At 39.9% G+C, this 24,824-nt stretch overlaps 2 protein-coding genes across 4 annotated transcripts; both read left to right on the top strand.

The window, feature by feature from the left end:
- Window positions 1-687: 687 nt before the first annotated feature.
- tpcn2 (two pore segment channel 2) lies at window positions 688-17,642 on the top strand. Of its 3 annotated transcripts, none has more exons than XM_026293229.2 (26): window positions 688-1,029; window positions 2,553-2,649; window positions 3,771-3,826; window positions 4,252-4,328; window positions 4,519-4,696; window positions 4,799-4,915; window positions 5,549-5,655; window positions 6,664-6,736; window positions 7,927-8,026; window positions 8,124-8,189; window positions 8,323-8,387; window positions 9,493-9,584; window positions 10,370-10,451; window positions 11,196-11,285; window positions 11,376-11,495; window positions 11,582-11,641; window positions 11,888-12,016; window positions 12,438-12,487; window positions 12,662-12,761; window positions 13,631-13,702; window positions 13,957-14,030; window positions 14,434-14,539; window positions 14,711-14,793; window positions 14,880-14,961; window positions 15,403-15,494; window positions 15,606-17,642. In XM_026293229.2, the coding sequence occupies exons 1-26, from the start codon at window positions 931-933 to the stop codon at window positions 15,682-15,684; spliced, it is 2,346 nt and encodes a 781-aa protein (XP_026149014.1). In that variant the 5' UTR covers window positions 688-930; the 3' UTR covers window positions 15,685-17,642. The 3 variants fall into 3 exon arrangements, with proteins under 3 accessions (XP_026149014.1, XP_026149015.1, XP_026149016.1); XM_026293230.2 differs by having other exon boundaries at window positions 2,556-2,649; XM_026293231.2 differs by lacking the exon at window positions 2,553-2,649 and having other exon boundaries at window positions 689-1,029.
- Window positions 17,640-24,646, top strand: pop4 (POP4 homolog, ribonuclease P/MRP subunit). The gene is made up of 8 exons (XM_026293234.1): window positions 17,640-17,745; window positions 18,450-18,622; window positions 19,783-19,838; window positions 20,353-20,582; window positions 20,720-20,797; window positions 20,901-20,962; window positions 21,393-21,494; window positions 22,502-24,646. The coding sequence occupies exons 2-8, from the start codon at window positions 18,472-18,474 to the stop codon at window positions 22,636-22,638; spliced, it is 816 nt and encodes a 271-aa protein (XP_026149019.1). The 5' UTR covers window positions 17,640-17,745; window positions 18,450-18,471; the 3' UTR covers window positions 22,639-24,646.
- The last annotated feature ends 178 nt before the right edge of the window (window positions 24,647-24,824 follow it).

Below are 24,824 nucleotides of genomic sequence, written 5' to 3' on the forward strand. Positions count from 1 at the left end.
CAGCCTGTGCAGTGTGTAGTGCAGCCTGTACTGTGTGTAGTGCAGCCTGTACTGTGTGTAGTGCAGCCTGTACTGTGTGTAGTGCAGCCTGTGCAGTGTGTAGTGCAGCCTGTACTGTGTGTAGTGCAGCCTGTACTGTGTGTAGTGCAGCCTGTACTGTCTGTAGTGCAGCCTGTACTGTGTGTAGTGCAGCCTGTGCAGTGTGTAGTGCAGCCTGTACTGTGTGTAGTGCAGCCTGTACTGTGTGTAGTGCAGCCTGTACTGTGTGTAGTGCAGCCTGTACTGTGTGTAGTGCAGCCTGTACTGTCTGTAGTGCAGCCTGTACTGTGTGTAGTGCAGCCTGTGCAGTGTGTAGTGCAGCCTGTACTGTGTGTAGTGCAGCCTGTACTGTGTGTAGTGCAGCCTGTACTGTCTGTAGTGCAGCCTGTACTGTGTGTAGTGCAGCCTGTACTGTGTGTAGTGCAGCCTGTACTGTGTGTAGTGCAGCCTGTACTGTGTGTAGTGCAGCCTGTACTGTGTGTAGTGCAGCCTGTACTGTCTGTAGTGCAGCCTGTACTGTGTGTAGTGCAGCCTGTACTGTGTGTAGTGCAGCCTGTACTGTGTGTAGTGCAGCCTGTACTGTGTACAGTAGGTGGAGTTGGTGTTTTCAAAGTCAGTGTAAAGTGATAGTCGAGGACGGGAGGGGAAGGGAGGGCGCAGCAGAGCAGGAGCCACTTCCTAAAAACATATTGCGATATGTTTTGAGTGCTGAGCTTGTGTCTGAAGCTCTGCCGGTTAGTGCAGTGGCTGTGAAGGACTAAACTCCGCTGAGCTGGAGCTGATTCCAGTCTCCTTCCCGCCCAGAGGAGCCACTACAGATCAAACTGTCGCTTTCCAGGATGGAAACGGACAGACTCTTGGCCGACACTGTGAACACTAACCCCTCGGATTATGGCTCATCGACAGGCGTGGAGCCCGCAGGGGCCTCGGGCAACAGACGGATGTCGTACTCTGTCGCCGGGGAGTCGTGCAGTGTCGGGGGGGAGACAGGTGAGTAGGGTGAGGGTAGGTCACTGCTCTGTCTGAGCGTTAGTCACAGTAGAGCCTGGAGTAAAAGTAGGGACAGTCGCCCTCAGAAATAAATCATATCAGTGTGTCTTCAGGCCCCTGATGACAACAGCACAATAACGTCTGCTTGTTTATGAGCCTTCAACTAAACACATAAAACAGATTTACAGTGGGACATAAAAGCCTAAATGATCGCATATGAACTAATTATTGGGCCTTTGTGACATTGATTTCAGCTGATGGTTTAGTTTATATGTTATAGTCTCAAAGTCAACACATAGTTGGTTTGAAGCGATGGGTCAGTTTTATACTTTGTGTGGCGCATGGTCTAAATGCTGTCGGTCTTCTGTTAATTATGCTGCAGTCTTATTACTCATGCATTATTGTGTGAGCAGTTTGTAAGACCATCATGCTCTGTAAACATCTGTGGAGCTGGTTGTAACTTCCAGATGTTCAGCTGTCAGATGACTGTGGACATATAAAGTGCCATTAAAAAAAAAATCAAAGTTATATGAACACTTTCAATATGATCTTAATACAAATAATAATGTGTCCTGGAACATCACAGTAACTAGAGTAACTGTGTTGGCAGCTTCTATTAGGGTGATCTGGTCACCTCTTATCTGTGATAATAGGGCCACTGTGATAATATGGGGCAGGACTCCCTTTGTCCCCAGAACAGCCTGAATTCTTGATGTTTTAGATTGGAAGCAGCTTAGAGATTCTGCTCCATGTTGACATGACTGCATCACATGGTTGCTGCAGATTTGTGATCTGCATGTCAGCATCCACCTCACAATTTCCCCAAACCGAAGGTGAGGTCTTCTAATTTCTAGATTTGTCCAACAACTTTAATGCGAACGACTATTATTTTATACTGTTTACTCAAAAAACAAACACACACACACAATGGAGTGTGTTTTGGGTAATGATACTGTACACTACGCCTCTGCATTGTTTGTTACTGTTGTGAAATTAAACCACCTTTGCAACATCCCAATACAGTTTGCAATGGCACAGACAGAAATTAATAGGTAGGCATCCCAGGTGGACTTTCAACCAATTAGTAAATAAGAGAAACAGAAATGATCAAACCCTGTGAGCCCCATTTTCGATGACTTGCAAACATCTAGACCTTGTGCACTCTCAGGTATTAGAAAGCAGAACAAAGCAGCAAAATTAAGTGTTTTTAAACAGCTGCATCAGGAGCTACACCTTGTGCCAGCATGTGTGAGTCTTTCCTGACATGTCAAAATAAAGGCATCGTGAAGAATTACAGGCAGACGACCATCACTTTAATAGATGGAGACTTATTCCATTTTAGATTTACCTAAGGAAACAGTATAATATTGTTTTCTGGCTGAAAATCGTGCTAGTCCAGCATTTCTCTGATAGTTTCTTTTTTGTTCCTGAACGTCTCATTACTGCTGCTGAAATGAGTGTGAAAAGTGAAGTTCACACTTGTTTCTCCATTGTGGTGTGTGTGTGTGGCATGCGTGTTTCAGCAGTGTTATAGCCGTTGTCCCATCTGTGACCACCACCACCACCAACACGCTGTGACACATCCTGCTGTGATGCATCAACTTGGCAGCATTGAAGAAAGTATGTTTAGTCAAAACTGAGTCATCGTGTGTGTGTGTGTGTGTGTGTGTAACTGCTGAATGGAAAAGTTGCTCATCATGATCATCTGACAGCTGTGGAACAAACTGACCCTCTGATAGATTTGACTTCTGATCTTTTCAGTGCACTGCAGCTCTCCTTTGAATTCAGCTTTAGCATTAAGCCATTTCACCTTTGCCTGGATTGTAAAATGTAAAATTTGAATTCTGCTTTTTGCATCAACTACTGTTTAAGGCCCAGGTCAGATCTCATTCATCATTCATTCATTCTAATAGAAGATACTGATCCAGCACATGTTAAAAAACTTTCCTTTGGAGAAAACATAACCTGATGGGTATTTTGTTTGTTTGTTTGTTTAAGGGTCAAAAGGCTCCGAATTAAATGAAATTATTTTAGAAAAGCAGAGTACACACAGTAATAATCAGAACCTTGTGAAGTGCTGGTTTAATCTCTTCCATAATGTTCTAAAGTATGTTGAGCCTGAGTGAAACATCAATAACATGAATATGCACTGTATAGTAGAGACGAGTGAAGTATGTCAAGAACCTTAAGCAGGTCCAGATTATTGAACTGTTGTGCTGACATTAGTGTTTTCTACAGCTGACCATTCTCTTGATCCATCATCAGACCAAATTTTCACTTTACATTTGAGCTGACAGGGTTGTAATAATAGCAAAGTCAACAAAGTGCTTTATATGTTCAAGTGATAAAGATTTCAGTCTTTAGTTTCCACTAACATGGCTTTGGTTGTCCTACGTGGACATTAGTATTTTAGTATATACCTTTACAACAGCAGTGGTATTTCAGTAGTAGTAATAGTAGTATTTTAGTAGTATTTCAGCTTCTGTGTTTCCAGGTTTTGCTTTGAGAAAATAGCTTGTCATTTCAGCCCCTAACCCAACCACTTCTGCAGACAGCAATTTCTCAGAGACACTTTCTGTTGTTTGTTTGAGTCAGAGAACACGACGTGTACGTTCAGTGGAACAGGATCCATATCACGATATTCAGTGATGACTGGGGACAGTGATAGCCTGCACTCAGGGCAGCTCTGGGTTATGTACAAATGTGTGTTGCCAGTTTTGATTTTGGGTTACTCTCCACAGGTGATAGGGAACTCTACACCCAACAAGCTGTTGTATTCATTGAGGATGCCATACAGGTAAGTACAGGAAATTTCTTTACTTTCTTTATTTCCTTTGTAAATAATAAGGAAATAAAGAGATAAAGGCATTAACAAAATAGTATTTTTGTTAGGTTTGGACTGTTTTTTTTTTTTTTCTAAACCTTTCCTCAGCGTAAAGATTTGCAAAAAGCTATTCATTATTTTATTACATCACATTTCAACTACTGAAACTCTTGTAAATCATCTCAGTCCAGAGGTCTAACCCTGATTCAGTTACACTATCTTTAGTTTTTCTGTTTTAGTTCTGCTCTGTACACATCTCCACATATGCAGAAGGAAAGAAATCAGATTAGTGAATCTGGAAATATCCTGCATTTTCCTTGGCTTTTCATGGTTTGTACCTTTTGTCTCCTTAACTGTATTTACTGCATCAATTTTCTTTAATATTTGCTTGCTGACAGTACCGGTCCATCAACCACCGGGTGGATGCCAGTTCACTCCGTATGTATCGATGGTACTACTCCAGAATATGCCAGTGGTAAGTTCAGACTTTTTAAGACCTGCTCACATCACGGCTCATATAATTCAAAAATGTGCCTGAGTTTACGAGCAAGTTATAGTGCCAGAGAAATAGGAACACTAGGAAAATCACAGCAGCTGCAGAAGTAATGTCAAGCAAACATCCTGCGTCTATTGTCTGTTCACTCACAAGTCTTTCCTGCCATCAGGGGCTTGGGCCTGACCATTGTCGTGGTGTTGTTGCTGGCCTTCGTCGAGCGTCCGTCCTCCCTGTCTGTCTCCTCGGATCCCCGGCATCGGTCTCCATCCTGGGAGCCTCCCTGCGGGTTTACCGAGAGCATCGAGATGGTCTGCCTCCTTATCTTCTGTCTTGACCTTGCTGTCAAGGTAAATACATCTGATACATCTCTGGTTACAAAATGACATGTGTAATGTTTTTGAAGCATGTATTTGTTGAAACACTCCTCACACCATCCGCTTTGTCCTCAGAGCTATTTGATTGGCTGGGAGGAATTCAGGAAGAACAAATGGCTGATTGGCTACTCTGTCATCATTTCAGTCTCTGTTATTGACTGGGTCTTGTCTGTCAGCATGGTGTGTGATGAGGTGAGACTCACTTGTCCCATGATTCTCTGAGTTTGTTGTGCTCAAATGTTATTGAATCAAACAGCAGTAATTTCGTAGAGAACAGAATCAGTGCTCAAACATAAAACCTTAGTTGCAGAAACACAGCATTGGAGAAACATTTGTCATCCTGAGTTTGTAACAGGAAATAATCCCACGAAGAGACCAAAACCAATTTATCTTTTACTCTAACTGCTTGATACCTTATGCCTCAGTGCCTCCAAGCTGTAAACTCGAATGTGCACTCTATTAACAAGACTAAGAGTTTACAATCATGCCACTGGCTGGTTGTGTTCAGGCCCTGCTAACATTATCTTAAATCCTACCACTTTTTTGTTTAGCATGTAATCATGCTAACATGCTAACATGTTCTAATTACCACAAAACAACTAAGGATGATGGGATGCATTTAGATTTGCTGTTATCATTTCTTTAGTTTAATAGTTTGGTCATAACCAAAATATTAGACATCAATTATTATTATTATCATTATTATTATTATTATTATTAATAAAATAGAACGATTTCTCTGTGGATACATACTGTATATTGGTCCAATGAATTCAAGTGACTTATGTGTGACTCATATGTCCTTGTCTTTTGATTAATAATCAGAAACTCAGAGTACGGCGACTCCTCCGGCCGTTCTTCCTCCTGCAAAACTCCTCCCTAATGAAAAAGACACTGAAGTGCATCAAGAGGACTCTGCCGGAGATTGCCAGGTATCTGACTCCTCTGTACCGTCAGGCCTGTCTAGGATCTACTGCCTCATTGTTGCTCACACTATTCAACATAAATCATAAATGTGGAAAAGTGTGAGCTGAGAGCAGGTAGCTCAGTTTACAAGGTGAACTGACCAAAACCTGCATTTGGCTTAGATCGCCTCAATTTTATTTCAGCTCTGAACAAATAAAAAAAGTGCTGCTATTGACTCTGGAGCACTTTCACTTGTGTCAATGGGTCGCTGCTTTCCTGTAATGAAACCACAGACTGATGATGATATAGTCACTTCTTTAACACTGCTCAACGATCTGTTCTCTGGTCATGCAGCCCAAAAATATTACAATTTTCAAAACATGAGCAGCGATGGGGAAAGTTTGGTGGTTCTGTTTCGCGCTATTGATTTGTTTATTGTTCACTTTTATGGGGAATAGTGTTCGTTAATCAAGATTTAGCAACATCAGTGTAAACATGCTGGGGCTCAAGTGTGGTGAAATTAAATCAAAAAGAGGAGGGAATAGAAGTAAGATGAAATATATCTGTCTTAAACCAATCAGCAGGTAGAAATCACAAACAATTCAATACAAAACCATAAGGGGAAGCTGCATTTGTGAATTTATTTCAGACACTGATGTAAAAAGACTATGTTAGGTGAGAGAACTCCCAGGGAATATATGCTTATATATAATATATATAAGCTTTGAAATCTGTGGTATAACCCTCTAACAGTGAATACAAATCTATACTTTGCTAAAACTTGATTAATGAATTGACAGTTCATGTTAATATATAATGTCAAGAGATTCCTTTATATTGAGAAACACTGATTATATCATTAAAATAAAACCTTCAGATAGGAAGTGACTCTTGATACCAATGTGTCTCTAGAACCAGATGGGGTGTAACTTAAATGAATACGGCACCTGAAAGATTTGTATTCTATTATGACTCCCAGGGCTTTTCCACCCCACCCTGAGTGTGTGTGTGTGTGTGTGTTTCTGTCTCTGCAGCGTGATCCTGCTGCTGGCGCTCCACCTCTGCCTCTTCACCATGATCGGCATGTTGCTGTTTGCTAAAACTGAGGTGAGTTCAGGTCACACCCTGTATTACCTGTAGTCTGTACTGTTCTGCTCACACTTAAGCTTGTGTGGATGGGTGTGTGTCAGCAGCCTAGGGTCCCTGTCACAAAAGAAATTCAGTTAAACATGAGGAAACTTAACACCCATCAGTGATGTGATGTTCATCAAGAACACCCGTCGACATTCACAATTCTGCAAACAATCACGATTTCTGAATTTGCCTCATCCTCTTCATGTTTAGACATGTTCTGATCAGCAGTGATTGTTGTCTCTGTAGTCAGACTTCAGCATGATGATGCAGATTCACCAAGTGTAAAACCAGGGCTCATGTTCCAGGTGTGGCCCAGCACCCGGCACTTTAGGGGATTTCTAGGGCACTGAATGACAGTCCATCTGAGACACTAAAACACCATCCTGATGCCCTAATTACTCACTTCTGCACCAGATTTCTGTAAATCCCAAACTGCAAATATTCTCCAGCAAATAAACTGTTTCCTCTTAATACAAAGACTGGCTCTTAAATTAAGTTTTATTTCACTTTTGTTAAAGTCGTGAACAGTTTAAATTGTAATATCAAGTGCTGCAGGATGAACAGTAGGAAATCCAGAGGAAATTAGTGAGAGACTGTGGTGAATGTGAGTGTGAGTGTGTGAGGTTGTTTGTCTCTATGTGGCCCTGTGATGGACTGGTGGCCTGTCCAGGGTGGACCCCTGCCTTTCACCCAAAGAGAGCTGGGATAGTCTCCAGCTGATCCCTGGGACCCTGGTTAGGAATAAGGGGGTGTGGATGATGGATGGATGGAGTGTGGTGAATAACAAAAGCTAGAACAACAGTTAGCCTAGAGGGGATGTCTTCAGCTCATTGTTCAACATTATTTTCCTTTATGTTACATCTTAAACTAATGACTGCCACTGACTCTTTTTATTATGAATTTATCCACTGATTTGACTGGGTTTTGTTTCTGAAATATCAAACTGAATGTTAAATGCCTCTTATATATTCTCTGACAGTAGGTTCATGTCTTTACATAGAAAAACAATCCAGACTTTAAATAGATTTGGTTTACAAAGATAAGAAAAACAGCACATTTGCATTTTGAGGAGCTGGAACCAATTGTCAGAAATGTTCAGTGCTGTATGAAAGATTGCAGTAGGCACTTTAACGCCACCCGGTCACCTCTGTGTTTCTGTTCAGGATACGAAGAAGAACGGCGAGTGGGAGTTACATTTCAGAAACCTGCCTAATTCCCTTACCTCTCTCCTGGTGCTGCTCACCACAGCCAACAACCCAGATGGTACACAATCAGTCACCTGATAAACCAGACGTTTGTTGATTACCGCTGATTGTTCCTTTGACTGAAGCATCTGATTATCTCTTCTATATTTCTTCAGTGATGATCCCTGCCTACTCCCTGAACAGAGGCTACTCCATTTTCTTTGTTGCCTTCAGTGTAATTGGTAAGCCTTGATCATTATTAGCTGTGTCAGCACAGTAGCTTTAAGTGACTTGAAGTGATAACAGGTACTGATCTCAAAGCAAAATAAACATGTTTGATTAAATGTTCAACAACTTTGTTTTGTGTCCTGGCAGGAACCTACTGTCTGATGAACTTACTGACAGCCATCATCTATAACCAGTTCAGGGGATATTTACTGGTGAGTCACATGGGCAGTCTTTTTTATCTTGGGAATTATCTTGGAGTCATCCAGTACAAAGTCTTTTACTGATGACCACTGAGCATTATGCTTAAATCATGTTTTGAACCTGCCTGTGATGTGAGAGGGTTTAATTTTTTACTTAACAAGCCATCACAGCTGCCCTCAGAAGTAAACGCAGGTGTGTCAGTAGACCTGTGACTTGTGAGAGGTAGTCAGGAGGAATCACGTGTCTTTTCATGTCGTCACCTACAGCCAGCACTGAAAAATAAAGTAGGATTTTATGCTCACTACGCTACTACCGCTACTACTGCTGCTACTACTACTACTACTATTACTACTACTTGAAGGATAAAAGCGGTAGAAGCCAAGATATCCTGAATTTTAATGTCTCTGAAAGAAGAGCAAGAATAGGATGGTGAGCCGTGACTGCCACCTGCTGGCACAACTGGATTATAACATAATGTGACAGTCAGTCTTATGTCTGTGCATTCTTTACAGAGCAGCAGTCAGGAAGGTTGGTGTCTGTAAAGTCTAATTAAGACTAATTAACACAGAATAAACTGATCTAAAAGAGACATTAAAACAGTTTTAGGGCAAGTGAGATGCTGCAGTGGTCTCTGGAAGAACAAAAGGTTCTGAGCAGCATCAGATTGCCAGATACTGTCAGGATCGTACTCTTGGAAAGGAGTTTCTATGATAAACATTACGGATAAGTGTTGTTATTCATATACTGTGACAGCTCAGTGACAATACATCTGGTTTAGAAGGAAAAATCACTTCATTCATGGCTTATTACTGTGTCTGAATTTAAGCTTGTCTCAAAACTGGTTTGATCTATTTCATGAATGAATATCTGTGCATTAAAACAGAAAATGGAAATATGAACAAATGAATGAAAACAGATGATGTTGTGTTTTCTGTTCATTCAAACCAATTCAGTAAATGGAATTAAATTGTTCGGGGACAGCATCCATGGTTGGTGATGTTTCAGTGAATCGTGTAATGTTTGAAAATCCTAGCAGAGAACCCTGAGCACCAAAATAAAAGGTTCTTCAGATTATACAACAACAAATCAGGAAATCTTTCTGTTTTTTTGTTCCAGATGTCGGTTCAAACATCCATCATCAGGAGACGACTGGGGATCCGAGCTGCTTTCCAAGTCCTCAGCTGCCTGGGACCCGGAGAGGCTACTGAGTAAGAGACATACATACTCACACACACATACAGAGAGAGAGAGAGAGAGAGAGACATAGAACTACTACAGTGAAGCAAACGGGTTTAAAATATTTCCAAAGATCAGGTATCCTGCCACACAGCCAAGCACCTGACACCTGTTTATCTGTTTATGTCACTTCCAAAATGAAACTTTTGAAACACAAGAATAGAACCATTGTACATATGATATATTAAAATAATATTGTAATAATACAATACTACTGTAGCATGATGGAATAAGAAGTAATCCCATTCCTGAAAACTCATAGGCATGATTTGTTTTAGTTTTTGTAGTTTTGTATCATGTATTTTTTGAAATGTCCACTGACTAATAATCAATGAATTATTTTCACCAGATAAATAACTTATGACAATAAACATTAGTAGCAGCGCTAATAGTGTCCATTAGGCCTAAAAACTGTCCTCAAACACAAATGACAAATATACTTTGTTGTGTGACACACCTCAGTTTCTCAGTTCAAAGCACCCGGGGCACAAAGACCCTGCCTGCAGACGTACCTGGTGTTTCAGCATTTGTTTGAATTCTGTGTTTTCAGTGCAAACTTTACTGCAGGGCTTAAAACATGCTGATCAAATGCTCCTCACACATTGGACCTCATAAACACAACACAGTTGTTTTGTATTTCCATACCAGTTACGTTTTAGTGCATGATTTGGAGCTGAATTTTAACCCGCATGGTTAAACAGAATTTTTTACTTGTACAAAATCATTATTTTATTGGTCGTATTGTTTCCTGTGTCAGGGAGTGTGTGCATGTTGATGCCGTGCTGGAGGTGATGTCCAGAGTCAAGATGAAGAGCTACTATAGAGCAGCCATCACCAAGGTCAGCACTGACACAGCACTATGCTGTGCACACACATGACCACTCAAAGAGCCTCAAAAGCTATTTCCAACATTTTGACATGTCACAGTAGGAAAGGCCCAGGAATAAATGTCAGATCTATGATAGATGAATTGTCTTTAGCTGCTTCAGGTTCATGCTCTCTGTCACACTGTCTGGGACACTTTGGACTGTCATTGTTAATGCTACAGTTTCTCATGTAAGACTGGCCTTTACACAGCAAGTAGTGTCTTACTCTTTTATCTCTTATCACTTTTAACTTAGAGCTTCTTCTTCTTCTTGAAGTTTCTGGACATAACTTGTGATGCAAAGACGATAACAATGGCTGTGATTTTGTACGTGTTTGTTATTTTCCATAAATCCAGTTTTTTAGAGACTAAAACCAAGACTGAAATCTGTGTACTTACTGTAATGAGCTTAGCTTATTAGTCTGTAAACCTCAACAACCTCCACTGCCCAAAAACTATTAAACACACAGCAGTGAGCCACACCACGGTTGGTTTTAGTCTCTGTATGGGCCTTGTGGAAACTAACAAAAAGATTGACAATCTGATCATTGAACTGCTCCAGACATTTCAGTTTATGTTGATCATAATACTCTAATATAAACAAGGGGTTTTCAGTATTAGAGCAACTTATTCTTGCTGGGTTTCTACACCAAGGGCAGTGAACCAAAACTTCCTCCTGGTATACTGCAATTCATTTCTGCTTTATTGTTCATGTCAGGAGGTGCAGCACTATGCAGATGTTGGCTACATGGATTGTGAGCAGTTCAGGAAGATATTTGATGAGCTGGATAAAGATCGCATCAAGGAGGTAGAGCTGTGCCCTGTTCACTCAGCATGACACTGCACTTTGACACGTGCTTCATGTTTCTGACTCTGTGTATGTGTGTGGTCCTCCCAGCACCCCCCTCTGCCTCAGTACAGCTCTCCAGTGCTGCAGAGACTCCAGGTGATCTTCAGTCACTACTACCTCACTGTACTTGGCAACGCAGTGGCACTGGCCAATGTCATATGCATATGTGTAAGTGGCACACACATACAGACACACACAGGCACACTGACCAAACTGGCCGGTATATTGTGACATAACCTTTGTGTGTGTTTCAGACTGTCCTGGTGTTGAACTCTGAAAAGTCCACGACAGAAAGAGACAACTATGTCTTGGAGGTGAGCACAATTTCTCCCCAGCTCAGTGTTGTAGTTTTAAATTGTAAATATGTTTAGTTTTTTAAACATTAATAAGCAGTGTATGTGTCATGAACGCACCTTTAAGACAAACCTTAAGTCTTGAAAATGGTTGGTCATTAGTTTCATCCAGCAATTTTTCTGGTGTCAAAAAAACACTGTAACCTTGAAACCATTAACACAACCTACTTCAGAAGTAAACTCAGTCTTCCACTGTCCCACTGTCAGATCATCAACCTGTGCTTCATCCTCTACTACCTGTTGGAAATGTCTGTGAAGATCTTTGCTTTCAGCTGGAGGGGGTACCTCTCCTATAGGAACAACATCTTTGATGGTTTCCTCACCATCCTGCTACTGGTAACACTGCTCTCTCTACACACATATATACACACACACACACACACACACACATATATATATATATATATATATATATATATATAATACTGTAAGGACCTAATCTTACTGTGTAAATAACATTGCACTGGTTTAGTTGTGATTTGGCATTATATAATTACATTTGCAGTATATGAATACATTGATTTGAATTAAGGGTGAAAACACAACACAGAGTGGATTTACAGCAGTAAGTCATAGTTTTCAAACAAAGCATGCATTAAATATGAGCTTATAAACAGTATAACTGAAAACTGACTAATAGAAAGGAAAACTAAGAAAAATAATGGAATCTGCCATTTATTGTCATCTTAACTGAAATGTGATGTGTAAATATTGATTCTCAACACTGAACTTTTTTTTCTGTTGTTGTTCCTATTAGGTCCTACAGATCACAATTTATATCACCTACAGGCATCCACATTCACAGTGGTGGGTTTGCATTTCCTTCCATTGGGTTTGAAAGGAATGTTTGAATATTTAGCTGCAGTCATGTTATCATTTTTATATTTCTGCAGACGTTGGAGCACAGCACTTCTTGTTTCATATCTTACCATGAGCATTATCTGGTGTTTACAGCTGTGTTTTGTGTGTGCGTGACAACAGGGACCCTTCGTCTCACGAAGTCTTGTCTCTGTGGGAGATGATTCGATTGGTCAACATGCTGATTGTCTTCCGCTTCCTGCGCATCATCCCAGATATCAAGGTGGACAGCAGGCAGCTGTAAAATGATGCTTGGATAATTTAACTTTAACTTTATGCCAGAATTTGTTAAATCAGATCAGAAGAGTCAAATTACACAGACGTCGTACACATACTGTTGGAATCCGCACAACGTTGTCTTTCTTGTGACAGTGAGGGTAAAATCATCTGAACAGATTTTTTTTACTTCATAATCAGCTAATTTACTGTTATCATCAGTAATCTGGTGATTATTGTATGTTAAAAAAGCAGTGCTCATTTGCTCTATAGCGCCTCAGAGTCTTTCATATTAAATATACAAATAATTAAGAAATAAATAATGACTGGATTAAACTGAGTGACATATCAAATCAAAACAGTCATTTCTGAAGTTCTCAAGGAAATGACTAAAACTCAGTTTATTTTGATGTGTTACTTCATTGGTATCTTGATCATAACTGTTTAGTAACAGATGTTTTGGATGTCTTTTTTTACCATCTTAACTTTTTCCCACTATTACTACAGCAGCAGTCTGTAGCTGATTGTGCGACTGCAGCCTCTAAACTGCTGATAATAACAACATGTATGTCAAACCAGGCTGAGACACTGGACATGGACCATGTGATACGTCTGTAAATAAGCAGACTGAAAACTGGGCTGTAATTAAGGGTTTGACCGTAGTAACAACTGCAAGAAAAGCAAAAGTGGGATTGTAGTAGGAATAACATGCAGTAAGACATGACACTGTCAATGAAACTCTGTTGTGTATAGCCATGATAACTGTGCACACAATCCCAGTATTACACTTTTCCTCACAACACAAAGCTTTGCAACACATCTTTGTGCTCCTTGTGTTTCTTTTGGTCTTTTATTCATTTCATTTTGTTTTTCCAGCTCATGGCTTTGGTTGCAAGCACATTACTGGACCTGGTGAAAAACCTCAGGGCGTTTGCAGGGATACTGGTGGTGAGTAATATCAGCATACACCAGTGAACCAGCTGACCTGCAGTTAGTATTTCCTTTAAAAATATATGATTGAAATCAATAATCTCATGATTTATTGGTAGAAACATTATGTTCAGTCCAAGCTAGAACAAGATTATTTTTGTCAGTATTCAACACTACAGCTGTAGCAAACAATTACAGAAATGACATCAGCCTCTTTGCATTTACATGCTGTAAGTCTAAAGTTAGGGTTGCTCTTCATGCTCTCGTTGCAGGTGGTGTACTATGTGTTTGCTGTGTTTGGGATCTGGCTGTTTGAAGGAGCCATTAAACCTCCTCCAGAGATGAGGTACTTTCAAAAGTCCTCTGGAGAAAAACCACATGATAACATGACAACATGAGAAATAGTACAAAGCTAATGAGATAATGAGAAATGTCTCCTACCTGGCAGCAAGAGATATAAAATGCTGATGTACAGTATAATTGACACATTGGGATAACTGATTCAAATATGCAGATCATATTTTTGCCAGCTATTGCTCTTAACACTGGAGTTCCTGAATCCTGCGCTGTCACATGTGCATGTGTTTCTGGGTAATGGAAATAGCTACTGTGCATGTAAAAATAGTAGAAACCCCGTAGAGTCTCCATTGCTGTGTGATGTCTGGTAAAGATGAAGTGAAACGTTTTTAGTGAGTCACCTCTGATAGTTAACATGTGTGTGTGTGTGTGTGTGTGTGTGTGTTCTCCAGTGTGCACTCCAATAGCTCCATGGAGAACATCACCTCAAACTTCAGCATGGAGTGTGGCACGTATGAACAGCTGGGCTACTGGCCGAACAACTTTGATGACTTTGCTGTGAGTAACGAGCCATCAGGGCTTCACTCGTCTTCTTTGGATTCAGTTAGTTGCGGTGAAGTCTTGTGCTTTTTATTTAATTCCATTTCATCTGTGATGATTATTAAATGAGCCCCAGCAACACTGAAAGCCTGATGTCTCAATCTGAAAATCTTTGCTATCCTCTCTCAGGCATCCATCATTTTGCTGTATGACGTCATGATAGTCAACAACTGGCAGGCCTTTATGGAGGCATACAGCAGGTACACCACCAGGTAAGAGAAGGCACAGTCTCCATGCACGGTGGCTAAGGCTGAAGATGATGATGATGATGACGATGAAAGTGTTTTATTTTTTCCAGCTGGGCCAAGATCTACTTTGTGTGTTGGTGGTTCACCTCCTCCGTCATGTGGGTCAACTTGTTTGTGGCGCTCATCTTAGAGGTCAGTCCACTCAGACCCAGACTCTTCCGTTCATTTATCACGGCCAAAGGCAAAGAGTCAGCAGTTGAACTCCTGCTTGACATGAGTGCACGAGGCATGGTAAACCACAGGGGAGCATAGAAACACAGTTTCAACTTCACAAAATGTGTTAGATCAACAGCAAAATAATTAGTGAGGAAAACTTTTTTTCCCCTTGTGTTAAGTGGCCGTGACATATCGCCCCTAACATCACAGCGTTCTCTGTGTCTTATGTTGTTGCACCTTTTCGAAAGTTCAGCCACTTGTTTCTGTCGCCCTCACATGCATGTGACAAAACAGATGTATTTTGGTTTGTGTGACTGAAACATGAAAATACAAAATGTATTTATTTTCTATTACAGAGTAAACTGCATGGTAAACATGCTGACACCACAGATGTCTTTGTTCTTTGTTTTCTAATAGAACTTCATCTACAAGTGGGACCGCAGTCACAAATGTTCTGTCACAGATGTGGAGAGGATCAGATATGAAACTTCTGTTCAGCTCATTTTCAAGTAAGTTGACGCTGCCATTGTGTTGTGATTTATAAAAACTTAAACTGTTCAGTCTTTGCTAACTCCTCCAGTTCTTCGTTTATTCCATGATTTGCCAATGTATCTCTGCAGAGGGCAGATCCAGGAGCCAACAGAAGAGGAATTACTTTGTCAACTACACCAACACCCACACCTACACCTACACTGGTGACACACACACACACACACACACACACACAGCACCAGCAGTAACAAATCATGACACTGCTGCTAAATGAGTTCACAATGTGGTGGAAGCACTGAGAGGTCAATATTATAGTTAGTTTATTTGAAGGTCATTTTATGTAATATCAAACTGCTGCTACTGAAACCAGTAGGACGAAAATTTTTATTATTTGTAATGTTGTTCACTGCTGAAAATTTGTGGATGGACCTAAAGAACAAGTTACAATCTGTCCATAGTAAAAGTATCTATTAGTGTAGAATGTAGAATTTAACCTGTGACTACGAAAAGTTTCTGTCAATTTCATATTTGAAAACTGCACATTGAGAAACTTTCAAATGTCAACAAGTATCTTTTTTGTTTTCAGTCTGTGGCAGCAGCTTCTGTATTTCCCAAGACTGAAAAAACTGACTTGGCATCAGTATTAATTGGGTTTTGGAGCGCCCCCAGCACAGTCTTTCACACTTAGTAGTTTGCATTGCAGTTAGTCAGCCATAAACATCCAGGTGGACTGAACAACTGTGAGTGCCCTCTCTACCTTTGCACAGCTGCTGTTGTAGTTACATTGGGGACCATGCTGAAATTACCAGCTATGCTAATATAACTGGGATAAAGTAAGAACCTTCTTCTGAGCAGTGCTCATGGAGGGAGTGAGGAGTCTGTGGGATTGAACCTAACAAAAACAGCAGATACCCAGCATTAGTTACTAATAATTTGCTTCTGAATCCAGCCTCCTCTGTTTTCATAATCTGGCAAAATGACTTTTTCAGACACCTACAGGCTCACAGGGTCAGTGCAGCTCAGGTTAAAGTAACAAATGTTCATTTTGGCACAGTGCACCTCATACATCATGACAGGATAGCTAATGGAGGTGGTGCACACACAAGCAGTTTTCCACACTAATTCGTGTTAATGATGGTGGGAGTTTTTCAGTTTGCTACCAAAGCTCCTACATCAGTCACACTAAGGAAAACAGTTTTGCTGGTGTTTTTGTTTTTGTTGTTTTTTTTTACTGAGTACCCTGAACTCCACACGTCCTCACCAGAAACTGCAACATCAGCTGGAACTGGATTGTCCGGTCTGGTAAATAGATCACCAGTCCATCACCAGGTTGACACATAAAATTGGACAAATATTCTCTCTCACAAGTATGAGCCAGCAGGAATTATGGGGAAAACCCACAGAATGACCCCCACCAGCTGCCATCATGACCAGTTTTCAGCATCTAACAGTCCCCATGCCGCTTCAGAAAAAGATGTCAAAGATAGGTTTAGGTGTTAATTAATAATTTTTTTTTTTTTTTTAGCTTGGCATTTTCATTCTGTGCTTGTAGAAGGTGCTTAACACATGAGGAGGATGTTTGTTGTGTTTCACACACTACAGGAAACAGGAAGTTCATCTTTTTTCTATAGCATTCAGAATTCATGCTGTACTCCAGCAAGGCATTCCCACACTCAGGGAGCGGGAGGGGGCCCTTTTTGGTCTTTGCACATTACTGTCAGCTGCACAATCATCAAATATGTGTGCCAGATGTGTTTTCAGTTTACGTATGTGCAATAATTCATGCAGTTCATTCAAGGACGTGTTCAAAATGTTCTTGTCTCAGAGTTGTCAGATTTACTTTTCTCCTGGATCTGTCAAACATAGATCCAGATTAAGTTCAGGGATAAAAAGGGATAAGTTCTGACTGACTCCCTCTGTTTTTTTGAATGGAGATTTTTTTTAATAGGACACAATGTGCCTTGGTATTTTTATAAATACAATTCAAATACATTTTATTTGGGAAAAAGAATTTTATATAAAGAAATTTAAAATGTGTAAGAAAGGTAGACTGCAATTTTCTGATATTTGAATTAACTAGAGAGACTTGTGTTTAAGTATGGATTTTGGGAACTGTTCATACAAAATGACAAATTCATAAAATAAACATTTTGTGAACATTTAAAGACGTATTGTGTGGTTTAACTGATTGAATTAGGGAGAAGCACTTGTGGCCCTCAGTGCTGCTGTGTGGAGCAGTCTTTGGATTGGTGCGGCCTACTTCTCCAGGTAAATGTGGATGGTACAGGTGAAGGCTTGGATTCAGCTCTTACATTTAAGAGTAGCTCCAATTGTCTAGTAAGCCTAAAACTGGATTATCAAGTGGGCCTAAAATCCACTGTGGCCCCTGAAGCTCCAGGTTCACTCCACATTTGTTGGCTCTAATGTCATTAATAACATTAGAGGCAACAAATGAGCCTAACAATTGTTAGGAATTTAAAGCAGAGTGTAAAGTACCATGGGTTGTCTGTCCTGTGGGCCTGATGTTATAGAGGGACTCTCTGTTATTCATTTTGTGTATATACTTTGCTTTAGTTATAAAGTTGTATTTTATCTAATTATCACAGATTTTAATCTTAATATAGCCCTTTAGGGCTACATAGACTGACTTTAAGCAATATCACATTTTATTATATTATTAATGGATTCATGTTATTTTTTACTAGATTCAGTAAAATTAAGTATAAAAAGTATTTATTTTATACTAAATTACATCTGAATGAAATTAATTTGATCAGAAACTTGTGCAATTTAACTCATTGCTCTTTGAGTCACACAGTAACTAACCTGGGGTGATATCCATCACTGCCTTTTTGACCTTTATTTTAGTTTTTAACCTTTTTTTTTGACTCATACAATCAAATTTCAGTAATTATGCCAGCAACTTAATTTGAGACCACCCAAGTGTCTGCCCCTGGTACCTGTGTTTTCAGTGACGGCCTGGGGAGGGCAGCAATGCGCCATCGATGCGTGAAGCCTGTCGGAAATAGAGAAAGAAGAAGGAGGAGGCAGGAAGCAGGAAGTGAGCTTGAGTTCAAAACACACGTGTGTTGTTGTGTTTCTGTTTTCTGCTGCTGCCGAAGGGTCTGTTCTGCAAAAATGGACGGTGAGTTTAGTTTTCGAAGACGGAAGGAAAGTTTAAATGACAAGCTCGTGATTGGACACGCGACTTGCCAACGATGAGCCATTATTTAATATATATAATGGATGTCTGAACAAATCTGTGGTCGGATGCTGAGCCATTCTTCACAAATGAGTCTTACCTGTCAGGTGTCACTGCTTTCAAGTCACAGATAGACTTTATTGACCAGGTCACAGTTAAACCTTTAACCTTATAATCATCAGGCTGGACTGTATTTGTCCTGTGTGTGTGTGTGTGTGTGTGTGTCTGTGTGTGTGTCTGTCTGTCTGTCTGTGTCTGTGTCTGTGTGTCTGTGTCGTCATGTGTGGAGTCACTATTGTTGCAGCGGTCACAGATTCAGTATAAAGTGAACACATGACAAGTCTTCATACTCTTAGTTTGGTTCCCCTGAGTTTGTACTTTATGTCCATTTACCTTTATTGTGTCCACAAAATATACATTAATGCATAATACAGAACAAGTGAGAGTGAAAATCGATTCAGTCGTGTTGCAGTAAAAGTCCCCATTTTCAAAAATGAGGAACGAATTTCTTTTTGTGTAAATAGGGAATTTCCTGGACGGCCATTGATCATGGTTTACCTGGCTTTGAAACGTTTGTACTTTCCATGCACCTACAGTATATCTCCTTAAATCTGTCTGCAGGATTAAAAGGTAGAGTGAGGTCGGAACATAGATATAGATATTTATGAGTTATGACCATAATTCTTTGATTTTATTTGTTTATTGTGACCAGGATGCATATTGTGTCTAAATGACCTCAGATTTAGTTTTGCATTTCTCTTCTGCTGTTTCTTGTTACTTTTGAGGTTAAACAACCAATATATCAGCAATAATCAATCATCAGCCGGTATGTCAACAATATCATCAGAGCATAGTCAGAACTGTGACAAGACCACAAAATATTTTACAGATGTGCTCACAGCAGCTGATTCTTAGTCTTAATTGTAGTTGAAAGTTGTAGGATGGGGGCAGAAAATAAGAGAATTTCAAAAATCATCTGGAGGCAGATGATGTTTAGCAGATGTTAGGTGCAGATTTTTTATAGTGTGTAGCTGCTTGTCTCTGCAGTAGCATCATAATTAGGTGATCAGTGACAGCAACACTGTTTTTTGTCTATTCAACAGAAGCACTTGTTCGAACTAGGATTCCTCAGGACCTGGAGAAAGTCCTTGGTGTTGAGGTAAAGTGAACTGTGTAGCTTTGTAATCTCTCCTGCAGAAAAGACAGTGACAGGATTTGTCAACAGCAAATTAATCTGCAGCTGTTTTGATCATCATTTAATTGCTGGTTCCACCTTCTCAAACATGAGGGTTTCATGCTTTCACTGAGTAAATGAATATACAGTTTACAGTTTTAAGGAAAACCAACACACAGCTGTCTACAAAACAGATTCTGGATAAAATTAACAATTTAGAGTGATTTAGTGACACAAAGGTTACAGTTAAACACTTGTTGCTGATGTTTGATAGTAAAGTTTATTGCTAAACTGTAACATATCTGCCTCAGTACATAAATGTTTACTATATACACACAGAATTATAAAGAAGGAACAACAGCTGAATATCATCAGTTAATATCATTCAGAGTTATTATCAATGTAAAGCCCATTAGACAGGCTCTGCTAAACCACTTTCACATGGACTTTGATTTACAGGAAAAAAGACATTTCACGCCACGTCTTGTCTTGTTTCCAGTCTCAGACCAATGCTAAAGCAGCGGCCTTCACTAAGGCGTTCCTGAAGAAGAGCATTCAGCAGAATTCACGCCATGATCTGGACGGCATGTTGAGTCACAAGGCTGTGATCTTGGGCTACAGCAGGCCCAAGAAGGACAAGGTGAAGAGGAACAGCAAGAGAGCCAAAGGACTGAATGCTCGCCAGAAGAGGGCGATGAAGGTCTTTCAGATCAAGCCTGAACACCAGAGGTTGGTCAGATGAAAACAATGTATTTTAAGCCTTGATGTGCATTTGCTCTTGTTCTTCCAATAGTTAATAGTTTTCAATTCACCCACTTGTTTTCAAGCTCTGCCTCTGTGCCCTGCTTTTATCATTGTCATTGTAGATACGAACTGTTCCTGCCTCTACATGAGCTCTGGAAACAGTACATTATTGACTTGTGCAATGGGTTGAAGCCAACCAGGTAAATCAGTTTGGAGTGCGAAAGATTGCCACCCTGGTGTTTTTCATGAGTTGAAGTTATTGCACAAACTGCATGTTCTCATAATCTTGGGTTGTTTTTACAGCAGCCCACAGTTTGTGCAGCAGAAGCTTCTGAAGGCCGACTTCCACGGTGCCATCATTACAGGTAGATTTGTATTTGCAGTCTGTAACAATCATCTGGCAGCTGATACAGGATCACAGCTTTTGAAGTTTCTAGAATAACTAATCAGAGATCAATGACAACCCAGTGTGTGTTATATTTGTCCAATCAAAAGAGGCGTGTTGGCATCTCTCCTTAAAATGTGAGCTACATACAGTGTTACTGTTCGAACATGTTAACCACAGTAAAAACCCAACAAGTGCCTGTTGTCCATATACACATATGTAATGATAATGTGTTTTCTCATGCGCTGTGGTAAAGAGTGGTCTGCTTTATGATACGAGCAGATCCTGCTTTAATACCCTGGTGTGAATCGATTTGTTTCACATTGTTTGGCAAAGATGCAGCTATGACATATTGTAGTAGCAGGTTTTTTTGTTTGTATATTTACATTTTTTTTATTTCACTCTCACAGTGGTCCGATCTAAATGTCCATCATATGTGGGGACTACAGGGATTCTAGTCCAAGAGTTCAAACACGTCTTCAAAATCATCACCAAAGAGGATAAACTGAAAGGTTAGAAACAACTGGATGTGTGTCACTCGCTGACACTCACCTTTAACTGTTCATCTCCTTCTCCTGACCATCCACAGCTCTGTTGTTCAAATTAATGACTCTGACCAAGCTGTAATTACAAACTGACAGTGTCTTCTATCATTTAGTTTTACAGTTGATCATGACAGTAGATCTTCGTCTCAGCAGCATCTGTGACATTAAAACAACTGCATTGCATTTAGCTGAGCTTGTCCCAAGCTTCCTGTTTACAAGCAACTGATGATGTGCACACACACACACACCCACACCCACATTAGGATAGAAAACAACATGTCATAATAGCTTATATAGGAACAGTTTCAGTATTCATGACAGCTTAAACAGCTGCTAGAAACCAGGAAAATGACTTATTAGAAATTCATGTGCGTGCAATACACATCCGTTTAATTTTTTTTTTTTTTTTTTAACCACAAACTACCTTGGATGTTCATCTGTCACTCTGGCCGCTAACATGACACATATCCCAATGAGAAACAGCAGCTAGTAGCAGTGCCAATGCTAAATGGGGCTAAAAGGGGAAAAATGATCTGTGTGTCCAAAAACATCAAATTACAGAAAAACTCACAGAATTAATGCTTGAAAAAACTTGGAACATGTCTGAAAAACCTGCTGTTTCCTAAAAATATACCAAACACGGGATATCTGCCAGATGTGCCTCATTAATGCGAAAACATGTTATAATACTTTACTAATCCCACAGGATTAATTCTTAATGTGGGTCATCTCTATTTATGTGACAGCATTTATGTTTTTTACAGTTTGTGCTTGAAAGATCATTATGGTAGAAAGTTAAACCAGTTTTGTAAAACTTTAGAGTAGTGCCAGGATTGTGTTAACTTAAGATCAAATCTCTGCCTTGGTTGGTGTTGCCTCCACAGCCCAGTTGGATGAATTGTTAGTGATTAATGCATTATCAAACTTGTCATTTCTCAGCATTTGTTCCTGTGTTTTTATTTGCTGTCTGACAGTGATTCCTAAGAGGAACAGTGTGTTTGCAGTGGAGGTCAACGGCTTCGTCTCACACATCTATGGAAGCAGGTTTGAGCAGCGAGCCAGTGAACGTTCGGCTAAGAAGTTTAAAGTGAGAGGAACCATCGACCTGTGAGAGGACGCTGCGTCAACAAGGTAGACATTGCAGACCTTGGCTGTCCTTTGTGGGCCATAAGAAGGAACTGCAGCAAATAAAACAAAGACAAAATGCTTCACACTGGTTGAGTTCTCTTTTCTGAAGATGGACCACTTTCAACCACAGCTGTCCGCTTATTTAAATTGGAGTTTCACCAGTTTTCTTCAATCTGTTTACTACATACCATGGGCAGCACTAAACAGGTGTGACATCTGTGGAGCTTTGTCTGGAAAAAATTACCCTGACGATCTGATGAGAGTAGACATCCAAAACAGAAAGACTACATGGAAACTTGAGGTGGGCAGTTTGAAAAATGTGTTTTTACTGGGCACAGACAAGATTGGAAAAATAAGTTAGGATGTCCCTTCCTCTTCTGCCCCAGTTTTAATGATTCTGTTTATAATCCAGTGTGCCTTTAAGGAGTAACTGTAGGAAACATTGAGAAAGCGTTTTGCTTCAGGTGTGTGTTGTTTATCGGGGTAAAAAGGAGGAGTGAAAAGCAGGGGCAGGACTCTTACGTAAAAGCTGTTTCTGATTAGTTTCTTTTCCAAATGTTCTGAGAATGCTGGAAACAAAATACTTCTTGTTTCAGACTGACCTGAATAATTCTGTGTCACCCCTGCTGTTGACTTCCTGGCCATACTTTTAGGTGTTCTCATAGTTTAGGATCAGTTGTGTCCAGATTGAATTCATACTTACTGGTCGTTTTAAACTGCTCTGGCCTTTGTGTGACTGTTTCAAAATGAAACCTTGATGAATCTGAGACATTTCTTTTATGTCCTCCTATTTTTATTTATATATGTATATTCATTGTCAAATGTGCTTTTTAGCAAACCATGCTAATATTCCTATTGTTTTGGTACTAGTCAGTAGTTATGAACTTTTCAGTTTCAAACAGAAGAGTTGTGATAAAACTGTTGCTTACCAATGATATTCTTAAGTTTTTCAGTGGTGATGTATAGAGGATGAGACCCACCTGTCCAAGAATAAGCAGGATAGCCAATGGGTGATGGACAACATTGAACTGAAGCTATGGTGTTTACAAAACCTCTGTTAACATGTTTAATTATATAGTGTATATTGCACAATAGAGACAAAGCTTCTTTAACTTCATGCATGTCTGCATCCCCTTTTTCTTTATTGGGCAACATTGTGCAGAACTTCCTTGTTCCTTTATGTAACAGAACGTGTGAGCTCTGGTTGAAACCAAATATAGTGTCAATGTTGAGTAACAACACTTTGTCTGTAATATTTTGAACCTGTTCACCTGCTCCTGGGGGTGTTTGAGCAGCTCGCCTTTCACACAGTCCTGCTCTGCAGAGCGCCTTGTATAACTCACTTGGAGAGAAAAGGTGTTTTCCCACTTATTGACACCAAGTCAATAATAATCAGGTCTTTTTGTTATTTATTTATTTTTTTTGCTACATCTTATTAAACCCAGGGGGTATGCACATAATGTTCAGTGCTCATTAGTGAGGCCTCCAGGTTAAACCTGATCTGGAACTTCATAGTTAAAAAGTTATTTATTCATATTTAAAATGCATTTCAGAAAGCCCAGCTGCACAGCCAGGATTAACTGTTGGTGTTTAATGTGTAACCATTAGAGACTGGAGACTCCCCCCCTCACCCACCAAGAGTGGAATAAATGACTTTAATCAATTTCAAAGTTAAAGTGATCACACTATGGCTTTATAAAACGTGTTTTATTTCTCAGTATTATGAGATTTGAACATTTCATTGTCGTTGTTCAGCTTTGACTATGTGGATGTTCCCTCTCAGCCAGTTGTCACTGAATGGAGAAGTTGTGTGTCATGACAGGATATATGGTGCAAACTACTCTGAAAACATGATTTTCAGAATTTTGGGGGGTTTCTAAAATATGCTGTTTTTGCCATTTTCCATAAAACCAGGTTTATCGATGTATGAGTCAAGCATGAGCGTGATCCATGACTAAATCCTTTTAATAAATATACCAGCAGGAAACATGCAATTCTTGCCAGCCCTCTCTTTTAGACGTGTAAACAACTGAGCTTTCCTTCTCACCTTTGTACAGCATAAAGTAAAACAGGTAACAAATGGATGAAACATAACACCCAGTACTGTAGTGTACATTAGTAAAACAGTCTCTTTCTCTTCTCTGTAATGCCAAAATATGCACAGCACCT

The sequence above is a fragment of the Mastacembelus armatus genome, chromosome 3 (assembly GCF_900324485.2).
Source record: "Mastacembelus armatus chromosome 3, fMasArm1.2, whole genome shotgun sequence".
NCBI classification, from domain to species: Eukaryota; Metazoa; Chordata; class Actinopteri; order Synbranchiformes; family Mastacembelidae; genus Mastacembelus; species Mastacembelus armatus.

Bases quoted from the DNA above. Each gene is read 5' to 3' on its own strand.
- tpcn2 (XM_026293229.2), top strand. From the start codon at position 931: ATGGCTCATCGACAGGCGTGGAGCCCGCAGGGGCCTCGGGCAACAGAC. The intron at 4,916-5,548 runs GTGAGACTCACT...ATTAATAATCAG, and splicing joins TCAGCATGGTGTGTGATGAG to AAACTCAGAGTACGGCGACT. The intron at 9,585-10,369 runs GTAAGAGACATA...TTCCTGTGTCAG, and splicing joins GGACCCGGAGAGGCTACTGA to GGAGTGTGTGCATGTTGATG.
- pop4 (XM_026293234.1), top strand. From the start codon at position 18,472: ATGCGCCATCGATGCGTGAAGCCTGTCGGAAATAGAGAAAGAAGAAGG. The intron at 18,623-19,782 runs GTGAGTTTAGTT...TCTATTCAACAG, and splicing joins CTGTTCTGCAAAAATGGACG to AAGCACTTGTTCGAACTAGG. The intron at 20,798-20,900 runs GTAAATCAGTTT...TTGTTTTTACAG, and splicing joins AATGGGTTGAAGCCAACCAG to CAGCCCACAGTTTGTGCAGC.